Source organism: Amblyomma maculatum, chromosome 1 (genome assembly GCF_055883805.1).
Source record: "Amblyomma maculatum isolate TAMU_Amacu chromosome 1, ASM5588380v1, whole genome shotgun sequence".
Classification (NCBI taxonomy): Eukaryota; Metazoa; Arthropoda; class Arachnida; order Ixodida; family Ixodidae; genus Amblyomma; species Amblyomma maculatum.
In genome coordinates this window covers 153,842,504-153,861,505 of record NC_139344.1, presented here as the reverse complement: position 1 = coordinate 153,861,505, position 19,002 = coordinate 153,842,504, and the positions used below count along the sequence as shown (strand labels likewise).

General features: G+C 47.1%; 2 protein-coding genes across 9 annotated transcripts in view; one reads left to right on the top strand and one right to left on the bottom strand.

Moving 5' to 3' along the window:
- LOC146204660 (queuosine 5'-phosphate N-glycosylase/hydrolase-like) overlaps nt 1-4,714 on the bottom strand; it is a 44,529-nt gene extending 39,815 nt beyond the window's left edge. Inside the window, exons 1-3 of one of the 6 annotated variants that reach the window (XR_014704006.1) lie at nt 4,664-4,714; nt 4,489-4,593; nt 2,444-2,555 (exon numbers count right to left, since the gene is read on the bottom strand). The gene's annotated coding sequence lies outside the window, so the exon portion shown is untranslated. Of the gene's footprint in view, nt 1-1,068; nt 2,411-2,443; nt 2,556-4,488 lie in introns of those variants that run through there. The other 5 variants (XR_014704008.1, XR_014704007.1, XR_014704005.1 and 2 more) reach the window with 5 other exon arrangements.
- The window catches only part of LOC146204659 (uncharacterized), a 99,800-nt gene that overhangs the window by 65,896 nt on the left and 14,902 nt on the right, over nt 1-19,002 (top strand). For all 3 annotated transcript variants that reach the window (XM_084589351.1, XM_084589350.1, XM_084589353.1), the window contains exon 7: nt 17,022-17,132. In XM_084589351.1, coding sequence (XP_084445477.1) covers nt 17,022-17,132 — 111 coding nt within the window. The remainder of the gene's footprint in view (nt 1-17,021; nt 17,133-19,002) is intronic.

The following is a 19,002-nucleotide window of genomic DNA, read 5'->3' as shown; positions in this document are numbered from 1 at the left end:
AAAAAATAAAAAACAAAGCACCATGCTGACTAGTTGCATCACCGTGGCATGTACTGGAAAATAAAGAACGCAAAGTTTAGTAAGCTTGCACAGGTTTCTTACGGACGAAGGTCGCCATCAACACTGGGCCATCGCAGTGAGGCGCGAAGGCTGGATACCGACACCTTTACGCCAGAGCGGTTACGAGCTCAAAAGTCATGAATAACTCGAGTTTGGCCTTCTTTATGACACGCAATGGCATTTTGTGAGTGCACGTAAAATGTTGACGAGGCAGCCAGTATATTAATGCGTAGACCTGTTTATAATGTAAACAATTCCTCAAGCAAATTTTTGTTTTTCACTTTCTAATTGTATGTATTATGTGCAGAGTGAGCTGCTGCGCAAGCGATCTGCGTTGCACTCCTCCGTGGTTATATTGTATGGCTAACATTAGCTTTGTTCACCTAAAATTATTTTAAATTTTGTGATGAAATGTGCATGCGCTGACAGCAACTGATTTGCTCAATTGGAGCTGAATTTTATTATATTACTCAGGGGTTTGAGTGGTATTCACTGCAGCTAATTTTGAATGAGAGTTGTGGGGTTGAGCGTCCCGAGCGACATATGGGCCCCTAGCTGTTTCAGATTTTGAGGATCTTTGCATCAACTATGTACTGCATGGCACACTGTCGCATTACGAGTTTATCCTACATAGAAACGTGGTCACGGCGGCCGGGACTGAACTGGGTAGCCCTAACTGCAGAACCAGCATGTGGATGCTGCAGCTTGTAATGCAAGCTAAAAGCTTGAATATCCATGAAGAAATTATAAACGCTGACACCAATAACCTCCCACGAACAGAACAGATAGGCGTGCAGCGTGGTGATTTAAAGGAATAATTCAAGGATAAGCAAACCTGTACGGTGTCAAGGCACAATGCCCTTGCTACTGTTGCCATGCTTACCAACAACGCTCATTTGGTGCTCGGAATGAAGAATCATCCGAGAATGCAATGAAGTTTTGAGCGGAGTACTTCCTACCTGGTTTGCGTGCGCTGTTTACGAGCGAGAAAAATCACATTCCACTTACCCGACTGAAAGTTGTTGTACGCACCCAAAGCTTTGCAATCCTCGATGCATTCCGCGGCTAATGTGCTGGGCAAATAGCAAATAGATATCAATCAACGCTGCTCATTTTCAAGGCAGCAACAACTTCGCTCGTGAGCTTTGAACCCGCTCTTGGTCTGGTACGGTGTGCAGGACAAGGCAATGCATGCTGTGTACGTGAAGTTTTTCCAAGTACTGCTTTTGTACTCACTACTGAGGTTCAAGAAGTACTCACACAGCGTGTGGGTATTTTATCTGCCAAAAAGGTGCCTGTATATCACAATAACACGCTCTTGGCAAGCATGGCCACAGCAGTGGGGTGGCACCACAGTGCCGCTCCCGTGCTTTCCGCCTGCTCTGGGGCCATAGACGACTGCCGCGCCACCTTGATTGCTGTTTGTTTTAAACATGGCGAAGACCTATAGACACCCAATTTTTGGGTTCGTGTTTTATTAGCTGTAATGATGCGCAAGGTATTACTGTACAGAAAGCACCAGGTGATATCCACCTATGACCGCTAAACAATTTATCATTGAATTTCTTTCCTCACCCGTTTCGGTTTCAAAAGCCGTGTGATGGCTGTGACGCCAAAGTTAAGTCTAGGTCACGTGACGGGTGAAAAAAAAATTGTGATATCCTGTGATGTTTAAATTCACTACAACGCTGAAGCCAGCCTGCCTAAAGAACCGGAATCACAAGTGAAGAGCTGGCTATTATACTGCGGCTTTTTCATGCCGTGCATGGCTTGGACTTGATTGTGATGTCACAGCCATCTCTCAGCTGCTGAAACCGAAACTGGCGAGAAAAGAAAATTGAACTGAGAATTATTTAGCAGTCGTAGGCGAAAACCACGTGGCAATCCGTATACAGGAATGTCTTACAAAAATACCACCAAAATTTGGTGTCTATACTCCTTTAAGATGGTGGTCACGGGCGGAAAATATTTTTTCGCCAAACCAAAATCAAGCTGGGATAATATTCTTCATAGCAATACAATTTGCTATGATTTTTTAAAAAGAAATTGAGGATGGTCGAGCCCATAACCTGTATCAGTTGGTGTAGAATGAAACCGGCACCTTTACCTTAGCAGATCATGCTAGCAATAACAGCCTAGCATTATCCTTGACGCATCAGCATGACAGGAAAAAAAAAAAAAAAAAACAGTGGTAGCATAACATATATACACCATCACAAAATCGAAGAACTTGAAGGTAAGCTGTCTAAAAATTGTAAAAATATTTTTTTTTGTGGAACTGCAGCAGCATCATACTTTGTACAGAAAAAAATTGTTGGCTTGACAAGCACTGGACCATACATATGCTGGTCTGCAAATATGAAACGCCTTTGCCCACACGTACCAGTCACAGCTATCCGATGGAAACTAAGGCAGAATCAAAAGCACAGAAGAAAGCTGCAGGTTGCCTCCAAAGGATCCCTGTTTCAGCACACGCACCAAATACAGGGAAGGACCTGGAAATGAGAACAATGCAATAAATGCCCACTCCTGGGAAAGGTAAGACGTGAAGGATTTTGTTACAACACAGAAAGTATAATGAATGAAAGTATGAATTCCGCAATTCATTGCAGTTGGTTGTGTCTACTATCTTTGCAAACATTTGTCGTCACTTCGCGTAAAGGATCAATTTCTCTTTCCTAATTCTGAGGCAGTTGCTGATTTGCTCCAAAATGAGAGCTTGGTATACAGTGCTGGTTTTAGCGTAGATGTGGTTGATTTGTATAATCTCTTCCACACTCTCAACTCATCCAGTATGTTCAGCAATGTATTACGGAGGACTATGATGAATGCTGGTTCCAAAATGAGTGTGGAACCTTAACCGGATCCTTTTTGGAAATGTTATCTTACTACCTGAGTAACACGTTTGGTGAGCGAGATGGTCGACTATACGCAAAAATCTGGTGTGTGCATAGGTGCCAAGGTAGCTCCCATCCTCAGCGACATTTATCTAAGTAGGGTTGATATGAAAGTTGAGAATGATTTAGCCAGTTGTTGCATGCACATTTTCCGTTCCGTGGAAGATTTTCTGGTGCTAGCTAGCTCTGTGAATCCTGAATTTGTGTCAAATGTTCTTGATGTTTTTGCACGTAATGGGTCGGGACTAAGGCTCACGCATGAAGTCCCTTAAAAAACAGCCTTACAATTTCCCGATTTAAAGTTGTCTTTCCAACCCCACCATGTCTGTTGGCAGTATTCACCTAGGAGTGAAAAGCCCCTTCTGAATTGCAGGTCCTTTCATTCAAAGCTCGTAAAAACTAGCATTGTTACGGGATGCTTAGGCATGGCAGTGAAAAAATCTTGTCATCGTAAAATGATGTCCAGTCTCTTAACTCAGGCGGACAAATGCAGGGAAGCTGGTTTCCTGAACTCAGTTCTCGTCTCAAGTGCAGACAAAGTCCTCCGCGCGCTAAAATCGTCTTCAAGCATGTGAGGGCGGGAAAGGGGTTCGGAGTAAGGAAGAAGAAAGGTAGTAGTCATGCCATATGTACACACGCTGTTGCACCAAGTTAAAAGAGTAGGAGGCAAGCATAGGGTAAAAGTTCTGTTTCCTTCTCCTAACAAACTAGAAAGAGTGGGAGCCGCGGTTCAAGGAATGCACGAGGGGCGCAGAAGAAATATGTGCAATATAAATCATGAAATAGATATGTTCCTTGCAAGACTGGCATAGTATATCAAATCGCTCTGTCCTGTGGCCTTACCTACATAGGCCAGACTGTGCAATGCATTAAAGTGCGGCTCATGGAGCACGCTAATTCGCTGAAAAAGAAAGAAACTAACCTTGCGAAGCATTGATTCACGTGCGAATGCACGTCATTTTTTGATGACAGTGCTGTTTTGATCGTTCATTCTTACCAGTGCACCAGCGAAGTAGCCAAACCTTTTCACACCAGAAAAAGTAAAGGGTGCGTGAGTACGCCTTTTGTCACATTATCTCCTCGGGAAATGAATATGCTGCACAGTGGGCAGCAGTTCTGCCGATGCACTCGTGCTTTTAAATGGTTTTTTTCCTTTTTACCAAAACTTGAGGTCGTTGGCATTGCGCATGTGCGCTGTTTCTTCGTGTGCATATATATGATGTGATTCTTCCCAATAAAAAAATCAGCTGTAAGTTCACCGCTGTTCGTGTGTCTCGTTTGGTTTCTTTCTTGGTCTGTGCATGTTTTGCGCTGTTGGGCCACCATTAATTTCGATTCTCTCCCGCATTTTATTGCTTTGGCTGTGGCGGTGCTGATCGAAATTCATGCCCTGGCCACATCAAAGTCATGCTGTGGACTATCTTCATAAATAAAGTCAGTTTGATTCCATATATCAGCACCCTTGTGGAGCAACCGGTTTTTGCCAGCACATATTTTTACAAGCGGGTGCACTCAAGTAAGTGCTACTCACCTTTTCATGAGGCACAAGGCATACCATCGGGAGAGGCCATGAATAGAAGCTGCGACGAAGCCAAGATCTCACAATCACCGTGCATCAAGATTATTTCGGTACACACTGAAAGGAAACAGAAATGGTTGCTCTTGCTGGGACAGGGCTAGCCGGGGCTATAGTGCCTTGAATATACCGGGGCCAAACGGAGGCGTATTCCAAAATGACCGGGGGCCCTAGCGGCGCGGCCGGTGGTGATAACCGTGGCCACTAGGCTGCCAGATGATAGCGTTCTATTGTTGGTTCTCGTTTCGGAACTCGGGCGTTTGTGACTTTGAGCACAACGTGAGGAGTCTCTACAAAGTTTAGTTTTCCGCACCTGTTGGCATGCATGAAAAAAAAAAAATTAAGTAAACATCTCTCCCCGGTATGAGACGGCACAAGCGCAATATGTTTGTTTACAACTTCAAGTTAAATATACGTCCACTCAAAGCATTTAAGCAGTTGACCCAGATTTCTATGCACTGAAAAAACATCCACGAAATAATATCTTCAGAATATCCCTTAAATGATTATCTTCATCGAATAATACTCTCAATATTCACACATTATCGACAAGTGACATTGGGCATTAGGACCATTTGTGGACATCCTCTGAATATTTATGGTTTACGGGTCCGATCCCGACCGCGGCGGCTGCGTTTAAATGGAGGCGAAACGAAGAGGCGTCCGTGTGTACTGTGCGATTTCAGCGCACGTTAAAGATCCCCAGGTGGTCGAAATTGCTCCGTAGCCCTCCACTACCGGCTCCTCTTTCTCTCTTTCCGCTTTCACTCCGACCTTCCTCCCTTCCCTTACGGCGCGGTTCAGGTATCCACAGAAACAAGCGTGACAGATATATTGTGCCTTTCCCTTCCTGTGAACCAGTTATTATTATTTCATCTTATTCATTTTTTTTTCGCTTTCTCCTATTTCGTAAAGCAATGTCGCACGGGCCTGCTACTGGCTCTGTAGCTGAGCCACCTCCGCTGTCTCGTGCGGACAGAAGAGAAAATGGAGAAGAAAGAAAAAGAAGTGGGAGAGAAAGACGCGCGCTGCAACAGCCGTTGTCCACCACCGAAGCGGTGGCGGGTGCAATGACGGCCTACAACAGGTAAAACTCGGTGGCAGGCTACACTGGCCCCCGCCGCAAGCGGCGGTGACCTACCTACCCCAGCCCCATCAGGGTCAGGACCAGCCACCGTTCACAACTTCCTCTACCTGTCGCACTCTGCAGATCACAAGAATTCGGCAAGTGAGGATGAGGGAATATGGGGCGTGTCGTCGCATGAACCAATCAGTATGCGCCACGCTGCGGATCACTATAGGATTCGGCAAGTGAGGATGAGGGAATAATGGGGCGTGTCGTCGCATGAACGAATCAGTAAGGGCCACGAATGGAACAACAAAATATAAGTAAATATGCATAGCTATATATAATACTAGCTCATCTCCCTGCTATATGCGTCTCTCTTCGCAGTCTGGCTTTGTTCTACATCGGTGAGTAACTGAGCTGTTCTCACTTGATAGATTCTGCTTTCTGCACAATACACTGCTATCGGTCGCCACTTTTGTGGACTTTAGCTCTCGGACCGTTTTGGTTTTGCAGCGCCGCCAATACAACGGAGGTTTCTTTCAGCCATAATTACTTTTAAGGGGAAAGCCTTTAATGGCTCATACTGTCGTGGACAAAGTGTGTCCTGCTTCTGCGGCGGCGGTCGCCTGGCGTTCTTTGGCGTGCGTTCGTCTCTAGTTCAAGTGTGAGATTGCAGAAGGCAGGAACGCTAGAAAAGAGTAGACTTCTGGAGGAAAGGCTAGCACCCATGTGCACGATTTCTCTGCCGACGTGGGAGCGCACGGCAAGGCTCAGGACGGGCCGGTCCTTTGTGTGATAGGTGCGACGCCATTTTGAATTTAGGGTTAGCGTGTGTTTGTTTAGGGTTAGCGTGTGGTATAGTAGCAATGTTTGTACAGTGTTTTAATTTTGTTTGGGGTTATGTTTGTGTTTTTTAGTGTCGGGCGGAATTGTGTTTTAATTTTTTTTTGTGCATATGTTGTACAAAGACGTGAAGGTTGTCGCCGCGATTAGTCTTTGCGACCGGCCTGCTGACGCGGATTAGTATTTGCGCTCGCGCAGTTCTGCTTCTTTCGGTTAACCACAGTTTGAGTGAGGCCCGTTTTGCCCGTTTCACATGCTGCGACTGGACCGCAAATAATCGGTCCAGTCTGTGAAACCGCAGTGCGATTTTCGCTCAGTGCGCGTTTGGAATTAGCACGCATGCATGTGCACGACTTCTCTGCCGACGTGGGAGCGCACGGCAAGGCTCAGGACGGGCCGGTCCTTTGCGTGATAGGTGCGACGCCATTTTGAATTTAGGGTTAGCGTGTGGTATAGTGGTGTTTGTACACTGTTTTAATTTTGTTTTGGGTTATGAATGTGTTTTTTAGTGTCGGGCGGAATTGTGTTTTAATTTTTTTTGTTCATATGTTGTACAAAGACGTGAAGGTTGTCGCCGCGATTAGTCTTTGCGACCGGCCTGCTGACGCGGATTAGTATTTGCGCTCGCGCAGTTCTGCTTCTTTCTGTTAACCACAGTTTGAGTGAGGCCCGTTTCATATGCTGCGACTGGACCGCAAATAATCGGTCTAGTCGGTGACGCCGCAGTGTTATTTTCGGTCAGTGCGCGTTTGGAATTAGCACCTATGTGCACGACTTCTCTGCCGACGTGGGAGCGCACGGCAAGGCTCAAGACGGGCCGGTCCTTTGTGTAATAGGTGCGACGCCATTTTGAATTTAGGGTTAGCGTGTGTTTGTTTAGGGTTAGCGTGTAGTACAAGGTTATATTTATATAACCTCCTTGGTGTAGTATTAGTGTTTCAATTTTGTTTTGGGTTATGTTTGCGTTTTTTAGTGTCGGGCGGAATTGTGTTTTAATTTTTTTTTGTGCATATGTTGTACAAAGACGTGGTTGTCGCCGCGATTAGTCTTTGCGACCGGCCTGCTAACGCGGATTAGTATTTGCGCTCGCGCAGTTCTGCTTCTTTCGGTTAACCACAGTTTGAGCGAGGCCCGTTTCACATGCTGCGACTGGACCGAAAATAATCGGTCTAGTCGGTGACGCCGCAGTGCGATTTTCGGTCACTGCTTTCACATATATACAACGCGTTCACAGCGAATTCGGTCGGGCTGACACGCAGGGTTGCTTGATGCATGTACAGCCAACCATTTGTTTAATGCGTCATTAACACAGCAAAACGTGTATCGATATTGCTAGTTTATCCGCGTTTTTAGTGACGACAAAATATTTCGTATGCTGTTATTGGAATAAATGAGTTTGCATTATTAAACAACTACGTTGCTGCGCTGCTTGCGATACTTCACTTCCGGTGGTAGCACGTGACGGCAAGTGACGCGCTCATGACGCGCCGTCAGGATATGCTCCCCATTGGTCAGTCCACGGTCAGTCGCATACCGATCACACCGACGCTGCGATCGAATTCCAACAAGTTGGAAACCCGTCGCAAGCAGTCTGCGGCTTGACCGACGGAATTCGCAGTTGTTGCAGGCGAAAATCGCATGCCTCCGAGGAAAGGCTTGGCAGATAGGGTCGCCCCTTCAGATGCCGGTGCGTCCGGGAGTGAGAAAAGGGACGCGGCAGAGACCGCGCAGGTTCCCGACGCAGCCGTTTTTGTGCTACACATGACCGCAGTGTTGTCAGTGTTCACTCGTCAGCTCGATTCGGTGGCTAGCGCCAACCAAGCTGCAGCTGAGGATAGTCTTGCGTCCGCGGATAAATGTTAAGGTTCCCTCCTTTTCCGGCTACACGGACGTGAAGTCAGTCCACGAGCTCTTACAAGAACTCGAGGATTATCAGATGGCACTGGGTTCCCCAGACGACGTGGTGCTGACGCAGGTAATTCCCGTAGCACTTGTTGAGAGCGCGGCACGATGGAGGCGTTGCCAGCCGGCCTTCCAGTCGATGGCTGACCTCGCAGATCGCTTCTGCGCCGAGTTCTTGCCGCCCGATTACGAGCGCCGGATGCTTGAGAAGCTGCGCAGAGAAGAGCTTTCTCGAGTATGTATACGCGCAATGCTGGAGCTCTACAAGAGGGCAGATCCCACGGCAACCGATCTTGAACAGCTATAGGTCGCGCGCGTGATCAGGTAATGCATGCCATCCGCGCTTCAAGCCGTATTTGCGGGGACGTGGTTTTGGAAACCTCGAGGCCTTAGCACAAGAAGCGATGAATTGCGCGCGCTACCAGCCACCCTCCCAGGCCAGCCGAATCGCTAGAGCCGCGATGCGCCTGGGCCGGAGGCCAAGACTCCGCGCCGCGCGCCAGAGGCGCACATGTAATGACGGTAAGGCAGGAAAGGCCAGCGGATGGCTCCGCAATTCCTCGCGCTCTTGATCCCTAGGCTACAGTGCTCTACCTAGGCGTTCGAGCTGGGCTCGATAATGTACGTCATCGCTCCTGTCGCGATTGCATAGCAGGAACTTCTCAGGCTTTCGCCTTTCACTTTTAGTCGCTAAAGTCCCTCGTAATTTTTTTCACACTTGCGTATTCACAGGCACCTCTGACAAGTGCATGTGTTCACTGAGCATTTCCAAAAATCAACTTTAAAGAAAATTACAGCCGATTTGCATAGTTAAATCAAAAGCGAAGTAGGTGCGTAGCACTGCTTATCCCTGCTATATTTTTCATGCATTTTGCACTTTGTTATGCTTCGTTTTGCATGATCACGCTTGGCACGTTTCCTCATTCTTTGTGCTTATATATGTTCTTGCGCCGTGTAGCTGCAATATCAGTATGGGGGGGTTAGCTTGCCACCGAATTTTGCATTCGCCACCGCTTCGGTGGTGGACAACGGCTGTTGTTGCGGCGCGCGTCTTTCTCTCCCTCTTCCTTTTCTTTCTTCTCTATTACTCTTCTGTCTGCATAAGGCAGCGGAGGTGGCTCTGCTAGGTGGTGGTGGTGGTTACTATGATGAGGGGGGATGGGGTACTGGGCACGACGTATGCCAGCCTGAGCTAGCGGCGGCACTCTTGGTGCCCAGGGGAATGGGGTAGGGGAAGGTTGGGAGGGAGGGGGGAGCCAGTAGCAGGCCCGTGTATTTTCTTTTCCTTCTTCCCACAGCCACAACAGTCGCGTAATGCGGGTGTCGCCACCTTCTCTTTCAAATTCGCGGCGAGACGGAGAGGGAGCGGCTTGTGCTGCAGCTGCGTGACCGCTCCGCCGCCTCAATGCCGAGCCGCGCGACGCGCGGCCAAGTTCACGAAAAGAGTCAGAGTAATCGCGGAATTAAGAGGCAGTGTTAAAGGTGCTTGGCGTCTTATAGGTCCCCCTAATTTGGTTTGGCACAAGTGGAAAGGGTAGAGCTGCTGCTCCAGGAGGCTATGCCTGAGTCTTCGTATTCCAAAGAGGAAGTCGTGTTAATAAAGGACGTGAACCAGAGACGAGCGACGGCCCTTTATTCAAATGCAGACAGAACGTAAAGGCCTCTGTAAGGTTGCTTTTTGGCGTGATCCGTCGTCCGTCCGCAATTTCGCCCGCACGTGCTGATCCGCAAGGCGACCGGATTGCAGGCGATGTCTCCGGCTCCTCTCCTCGATCACGCCGCCGCCGGGGCAATATGGCCGCCAGCGGTGCGAAGCGAAATGACAAGCGGAGTGTGGTTGTTGCTTTGCCGCAAAAACCAGTAATACTTAGCGCGCATGGCTAATACTGGTGTTCCTATCGACTGTGAAAATTTCCCCTTAAGTTGGATCATCTGCGCTACTGTTTGCGCTGAGCTGAAGAGCGATCTTCCAACCGATGAAATGTACATACGTAGTACGTATACGTGGCACCTGTTTCGCGATGTTTGTGATTATCGCAAGAATTTCTAATACCCGCGAGGATCTTCACGTCCGACGGCCAGTAACAGTAGTTCACGGTGATTTTCATGCGCACGAATCGGCTCCTCAGCGCATCGAAAAGTGCCCGTGCATGTGTTGCGAAAGTGTTTACGATTTGAGCGACTGCCTCCTAGCAAGAACTGTGCATGTTTGCAAATTTCGTCACACACTGTGTTTTCCTGATGCTGAAATTAACTTGGTGACCGCTAGTCTGGCACCCGTTCCGCTGATCGCAGTGACCGCAACAGAAACGAGCAAACGACGTTGTTTCCGCGACGTGTCGATCACGTGTTGATCGCGGTTCATATGTGTGCTGTGCTTGAAAAATGCCGTGCGTGCGCCGAGCCCTTCGAAAACGACATTGTGCACAAAACGACCTTAGCTGACGGCTTTCGGGCTACTTGCCACTATTCTGCGGTTAGCGCTTTGTGCTGATATGGGTGCTCGACGGTACTGTGTAACTTTCACGGCAGCTGTCACTTCCAGAGTACCTTCCCGTTTTTTTAATTCCTGCTAGATATCTGCACCTATGTCTACAATAAGTATCTGTGCGATGAATCGGTCGACTGAACACAACTGTGTGTGATGGGCTAAACGCTTTATCTTAAAAAAAAAAAAAATGTGGACAAAAATGTACAGTATGCAACTGTGCCTCATGATATGGACCCTTTAGTGTACCTAAGGCATGTTTAGCATAAAAACATAATGGTTTAGAGAAAAAATTTAGGAAATTATTGTAATTACAATCTGCTTTCTTCGTGCATAACTTTATACTTTATACTGGCTTTATACTGACATGATGCTCGTACTTGTTGTTGCTTCTACAGTGCTACTCTCACCAGACTACATGCCAACTCAGTTTTATTTGTATTGAGTAGCTATTCAGCGCATTTCTTTGCTAAGGTGCACCAATTCAGATATTTCCGATGCCATCAAAATCTGATGTCTTTATCACATGGTTATTGGTTCTATAATGCTAATGCATTATAATGCTATATGCTATAATGCTAAGCATGGATGAAACATGTTTCATGACTTGTTGACACCGAGGTCACATGTAACTTAATCTGAATTCCTTTTCGGCTTGAATTGGATTTGCTGTTTGCATTCAGATTCGCTGCTCTGCTTTGCACCTATGCAAACTGTTACTGTAGCATTGCAGGATAAGGTTATAACAGAATGGCTACAATCTAAGCGGGCAGCTTAATTCATTTTGTGCAATGACTAGCAAATGAGCTGCCAAGCCTTGCAGTGAACATAAGAAAGTGGTTTGGGAACCAGAGAGTGTGAGCCTCACAGTTCATGGGTTCACGAACATATTGTGCACAGTGCAATGAACGGTATGATGGCAGTTTCACAGAGTAGCAGCCGTGTAATTCAGCCTGTTTTACTTTCCTACGCAAATACAAAGAGCCTTAAAAGCCCTCACACACATATAAACCTTGGTACCACAGTGGCAGTTTTGTTTGCTGGCATTGCTGTGCTTATTAGGCTCTTGGTTATTGTTAATGATGTGTAAAGGCATTGCAACAGTAGCTGTTCTTTTTTCACTAAGAGAAATTTATACCTAAATAAAGCTGAACTGCCAGTAAAACTAGAGCACAAATTTCTTAATATAACATTTGCCAGAAAGCTTACATTCTTGCCACACATAAACCAGCTAAAGAAAAAGGCCTCTCAAGAAAAAGGACTCTCAAGAAAACGCTGCGGCTCTGATGGGACTTGCCTTTTTTCATATATACCGCTCTGTAGTGCACTCCTGTTTAGATTATGGATGCATTGTCTGTGGCTGGTCCCTCCTGAAACACCTCTGTTACACTGTCGTTAAAACAGCACCATCCAGAACACTATTCAGCAACAAACCTCATGCTATCGGACCACTAATCCTTCGCTTTGAAGATATATGCAGGTAGATAGATGGATTTATTTAAAGGAAAAGCAGATAGGTTGACCGAAATAATTAAAATCTGGCCTGCTACTCTGCACTGAGGAAGGGGAAGGGGAGAAGAAAGATCATGATGGGTGACTATGTGGGAGAAGGCATATGAAATATATATACAGGCACAGTAGCTTGCCTCACAAGCACGAATCAAGCCCGCTGGCGCACAAAAAACGGCAAAGAGCACGCACTGCCTGGACACCCTTACCCTTGTCCTGCCAAGTGCCCAGCAGCAGTTTCTCCGACAAAGGCCTCTTGTGCAAACGCTTCAAGGAAGCGGCAGCACACTTCTTTCGCCCGCATACACTGGACACACCAATATATGGTCCAGTCTCTGGGATGCCACAAGTTGAACATTCCGGCGAGTCCACCTGTCCAATTAAATGCAAGTACTTGCGCGTGAAAGCTACGTTTTAACGAAGTCTATGTCGCAAGCATGCCTGATGACACAGAACACGCGGAACAAAAATTTCAATGTTCGATCGAGCCTTTTTAGACGAATGCTACAGCAGTAAGCTGCTGTAGCCTTCTTCAGTAAGAAGGCATGTCGTATCCGCTCTTGAAAAAGGTAAAGCTGTTTCGTAAAGCCGTATTAAGGAGCGCTCAGTTGGTCCCCATTTGATGCCAGCTATGAAACTAAGTACATGGCAAAAATTAATTAGCCTTTTCTTCACCATAGTAATATGTTTCGACCAAGATAGTCACTTTTCTGCCGCTAAAAATAAACCTTCACGCCGTAGGTATATCGATGTCGATGACATAGCTTGTTGCAATCTCTCGCGTAGTTGTGGGCGCGTCGAACCAGAAGCCTAGATGCAGATGTCATAGGCCCCCTTTATATCTAAAAAGACAGCAACTACTAGTCGACTGTGACGCTTTTCTTGTTCTACTGTCGCCACAAGGTCGATATATCTGCATACCATACCATAATCCCAAAATATCTTACTGGGAAAGGTCTAAAAATATCTGCGATTATCAAGGAGGGAGAAACGACCTGCGTCCTGCCTCTGCATATGGCCTGCGTTTGCCGGCCTTCGTCACCTTTGATTCTTCCCCACAAGGCAGCAGTGCAGGCGCAAACTTCTCTTGCCTGCCAGACTGCATCTCTGCGCTTCAAATTGTACCAGAAGAGACCTGCCTGTCTTTGCATGCTTCGAGAACAAAGGGCAAAAAGCGGAAAGAAATAATTTCGTGACTAAGCAGTGTATCAAAGGCAGAGATGTTTTTCATTAATATTTGGAAGCGCAGAGCCTCTCGAATGTTGATTATTTTGCAGTCTTAACACGGACAAGAGTCCGCATGACCGGTTTCTTCGGAACTTCCCCGGCCCAATCGGCACCTTCACCGCTGAGTATGATGCCGCCCTCCAGGAGGCGACACAATGCTGCCAGTTTTGCTTTTTTTTTTCTTGTGTACCAATTATTTTGTCTTCACCTTTGAAGTCGGGATTATAGGTTGGCCCATCATAGCTACATTTCCCTGAATGCAGAGGCAGCACGCATCATTTGTGTCCGCAATGCTTTCGTCACGTGGGTGCCACAGGAAGCTAGGCGCAGCCAAGCTGCAAAAGCATATGAAATTTTCACCTTAACCCATTTCACTTTGTACTCTAATGAGCCGATGTATGCGAGAGTTTCTGGATGCAACAAACTGCGTCGCTTACTCTAAAGAAATTTCTGGTCGAGATAATTGATGTTGTTGGTGCACGTCGAAGCCTGAAATAAAAGTGCTTCTACTAATGATGTCGTCTTCACTACGCTGCTATTTTCTTTTTGATTGAGGTTTCTCTTCTCCATTTCAATTTGTCATGAAGTTTGTGCGTCAGGGCATGATATGGAGTTAAGGGGAAATTTACGTCGACGTACAAGCTTTACCTTAAGAACAGACGCCAATCTCGCTGCACACCTGGAATTGGCCACCTATAGGTGCATAGCCTGAAACTTAGTCCTAAATGGTTAGACACCATCTTGAAAATTGCACCAAGTACGGTTTCGTGACACATTTGATACAAAAACATAGGCGTAGTGTGCCCAAGGACTGCTTTTCTGCTTGCATGCATGCGGCCCCTGCATGCATGCAATTTATGAAGACGAGTTGTTCGGCTGTCGCCTGATGTGTCGAGGCCAATGAAGAATTCCGGCAGGGATGAGGGCAAGCACGGCGTGAAATCTAGAAGCCTCAGCCTCGTCTACACGGCCATGAGCACGGGAAAGGGTTACCACAAATATATGGACGAGGACAATGGAGGTGTTCTTTCTTGATGGAGGAGTACACAATCGTCAATGGCGTAGGGTAGGGCCCAATTCAAGGCACATGGCTCAAATGGCCGGCGGGATTCACGCTTTAACACAACGTATGTATTGACGCATTGGAGTAGACTTGCTGCTTGGTGGGCAGCTGTACGGACAGTGTCTGCTGTAGGAAGCAAGGTAGTGGCCAATACAAAGCGAACGCATCTTGGACAGCAACCCGCTAAGTGCAGAAGGAAAATTGAGGTTACGCGAATTAAAACGTAGACATCCAAGTGTAGGATTATATGGACAGTAAACTGCTGTCGTATCTCACAGCCCTGGATGGTAGCATCTACGTGTGTATCATGTTCAATGATTCATTTGCGAAGAGACGATGCCGATAAGATGGGTTTGGTCGACGAAGATCAGTATAGGGTTCATGTTGTTCAGGTGGATAAAGTTATGCAGGAAGGAATGGTATGGCATAAGTGAGCATGAATACATTGCGCCAGAATCTTTGGAGTGCTGGAGTCCTATCTCACTGAGTGATCTTTATATGCTGAAATGGCTCATGGTAAATGAGGCACTGTTGTAGATCCACGTTCACAAAATGTGCGAATTGGGGGTGAGCGTTACCGGACTTGAAAACAATTCGCCTGATCAGGGCCAGTGTCTGCATCCCCTGCACATGGCCCTTTTTTCGACAGGTGGATTGACTACTCCGGAAATTTCCACTATTCTTACAGATTGTTGAGACGTTCATCACTGTGGCATCAGAGCTAAAGTCAGCATCTTTTTTTTTTTTTTTTTTTTTTTTTCAGAACTAAAAAAAGTATTTGCGGAAGAGCTGCACCAATTTATGTTATTTGAACGAGCTGGAGAGAGGATCTGGTGTGATCTATGGTTGTTCCGTCCAAGCAAGGTGAGAAGAAATTGCTTTCAATCCTCTATACCACGCACTACCTTGGCAATGGAGCCGCTAATGCAGCGCGGAGGAGAGGGTGTTCGTGTTCGCACTATGCATAGTGCGAATGCCTGCGAGAAGGAAAAGTGCATGCGCACCTCTTCTTGTGCTGGGGTGTCAGTACTCCGCTCTTTGCGCGTGTTCTTAACACGGCCAGTCACCGATACCAAACTCCACATTCTTCTGTGCGTTAGGCCATAGCTTATACAGTTCGTTCGGCCGAAAAGCCGTTGGCGTCGTTGTATAGTTGTCGCCACAGCGTATCGGAAATAGCTTTAAAGTGAGCACTGGAGAAATTAGCTAGCCTGAGCGTTGCTGCTGCCCACAGTATATCGCACGCCCGTTGTAGATACTTCAGATTGCAGAAATTCATAGTTTCCACGAGTGACAGGATCTGTGTCTCTCCATTCCAGCAGCAGCGTCTTGGGATGACGTGTAATGTATAGCCTTAAGAACAGACGCCAATCTCGCTGCACACCTGGAATTGGCCACCTATAGGTGCATAGCCTGAAAGACTACAAGACTTATGCTAAATGGGACCCTAAATGGTTAGACACCATCTTGAAAACTGCGCCAAGTACGGTTCCGTGACACGTTTGATACAAAAACATGGGCGTAGTGTGTATGTACTGTATGTGTGTATGTATGTTTGTATCTATGTGCGTGTTTCGTCGCACACCCAGCCTTTCACACACAAAGGGGGTTTGCTTTTAAGCCGTATATATTTTCTTTAACAATCATGGAAGCCCTAGCCATTAGAGAGGGTAGGACGAAAAGTCTTCTTGGCTTCAGCAGGTTTGGGTCATTGGCTCTTAAAACGCATTCTTCTGTGTCCGGGTTGCAGCGAATACCTGCTGTACTTCTCGAATGATGTCCGAAGACAGCCCTGGGGCTTCCCCAATGCACGTCTACTGACCTTTGGTAGATCTTTGGTAGATCGCAGTCGACGAGTATATTGCCATGCACTCCCTATTCGCCGGGTTATACTCATAACACTATTGAAGACTTGCATGAAGCACATTGCAATGCCCAAAATAATTGTCAACATTGTTATTGCGCTCGTGCAGCTGCTCGCTGAGGCTTCGACAGGCCTGTGCTACACTCTCCTTATAGCATGAAAGAGGAAACAACACCTGTTTCGAACATATGCTGTTTGGGGCGGTATGCTATATTTAAGCTTGTTATCTCCAGTGGAGCTAAGGTACTTACAAGATACTTACAAGAGTATCGAGCTGAGTGTTGATACTTTGAAATTTTTATGAGATATAGGCGTGTGCAATTTTAAACGTAATTTTCTCAAGAGGACGGCGACTTTTGCCTGCTGTCAGGCATGATCACCGAAACCGTTTTACTCTAATAAATGTATACTCAGAATAATTAGTGTTTACACTGAGCGCTGAGCTGAGGCTGAGCGCACAATAAAGGCTGCGTTTCTGTTCTGTATTAGAGCCGTCTGTATATTAAACTTGTGCAAACTACAGGTGGTGATGGCAGAGGAAAAGGAGGCCGTCCCCAAGGGGCGCAAATCTCCAGAGAAGTGGAAAGGGGAATTCCCGCAGGCGGTGAACAGCCGGGCCACCAGGCCATGGCGGGTGAGTGAAATGGGCGTAGACCCTGTTATATCTGGCTTTAAACCTGGAAGTGGGTAGAAGCAGCATCATGACTCGTGTAAAAACATCATAAAAATAAACACTCTCTAAAATACAAAGTATAATTCTGGCAAAGATCTTTTTTTTTCTTTTTTAAATTTGGGTACAGTTGGGCACAGTTGGGTACAGTTTGGGGAAGTTGGGGCACGAGATCCCATAGAACCCCGTTTCTGTGCAGGTCTGTATTTCAGTCGGGTCTTGGTTTGGTGTCGCAGCATCTTGTGCGTATGTTTAGGGTTAGCTGGCGCACATTTATGCGCTGCACTGTTCAAATTCTATGGTGATTTTGAATTTCTGTTCTTCTTGACACTGAGAAAAGGCAAACATTTTGCTGAACGTGTGCATGAGACGTCGGCGTGTCCCACGGCGGCAAAGGTGATTTGAAATTGAATTCCAATATCAGTTAGGACTCAACCCTCCAGACCCCGCCGGGGTGGCGCAGTGCTTATGGCGCTTGACTACTGCGCCCAAGGACATTTTACAAGCCCCATTTTCTAGAAACCCTCACCTTAGTGTGAGCAAAAAATCTAATATGCTTCACGAGGAAGTAGTTGACAGGTGACGTGACACGGCACAGATTGGTCAATTAGTGCTCCATTTGGCAGAGACTGCCAGCCATGGTTTTTCCTTTGAGGTAAAAGGGTGTTCTGGGTATGGAACCCATCCGTGGCCCTTTGATCATGATTTAGACGCGCTTCCCCTTGACTATGCAGGCAGTTGGTACGGTTTGCTTCAAGGAAGATTTTGATCTTGCGGGCTCTTTCACATACTATATAACAGTTTTGGACCTCATATGCCTGGGTCCGCCTTGCGGTTTATGCCATCAGGGTTGGGCGAGTGCTGGTGCTTGGCGCCTTAACTGCTGTGTGCTCGTCGGCAAATTTGTATGCACATAGCCAGCGATAGCTTCGCCCCGGGTTATGACGCCACGATACCACACGACATGGCCTAGCCCAGGTTAGGACGGCGTAACTACTGAGTTTTTGGGGCAGCCCGCGAAGCTTTTCAATGCCCTTGTGAATATTAGGCTCCTGGGTGAGGGGATGCGTTGAGATACTCAAAGGAACGGGCTGACAACTCTTTGTAAGGATGAGTCAAGATGCAGTGACCTGCGCGCCTGGCGTCCCATCACGCTCCTGAAAGTCGACTACAAGCTAGTCCTCCTGGTTAGCTTTGCTTTCAGATATTATAGGTCCTTATCAGGCTTTCTTGTTAGTGTCCCGAATCTGTTCTGTCTGCATCGTATACCTCTAAGCGTGGGGCGGCAAGCGGAGGCGGCGGCTCAAGGCGTGCGGCGGCGGAGATGAAAGCGCGGAGCAAAGCTAAAGGAGTGGGAGCTTTCGCAACGCCTTTGCTACGAATGTAAAAGCAGTGGTAGCCGCCCGCGCAATCGGTGCTGGCTACAATCAACTTTTGCGGTTTTGCGCCATCATCGGCCTTCCAAAACCGAAGCACCAGAAGACATTTCATGGAATCGCAAAAAAAGTGCATTCCACGGCCATGAATGCTGCCGTGCAAAATCTGAAGACTGCCCGCGAGATCGAGGCTGGAGTCAGCGGTGCAGATGCCGCTGTTATGTACGATGGCACATGGCAAAAGAGGGGCCATAAGAGTCGGTGGTGTGGGCACTGTTGTGTCCCTCGACAGTGGACTGGGCCTCGATTTTGAAGTGCTGTCAAATTATTGCTTGGCATGCAGTCGGCACAAAATATTGAACAATGAAGGTGTTTCACCGGCCCGGGTGCGAAAAAAATGTGGAGTGCTCGTCGCATGCTGTGGAAAAGGAGGCAGCATTTCGCATTTGGCAAAGAAC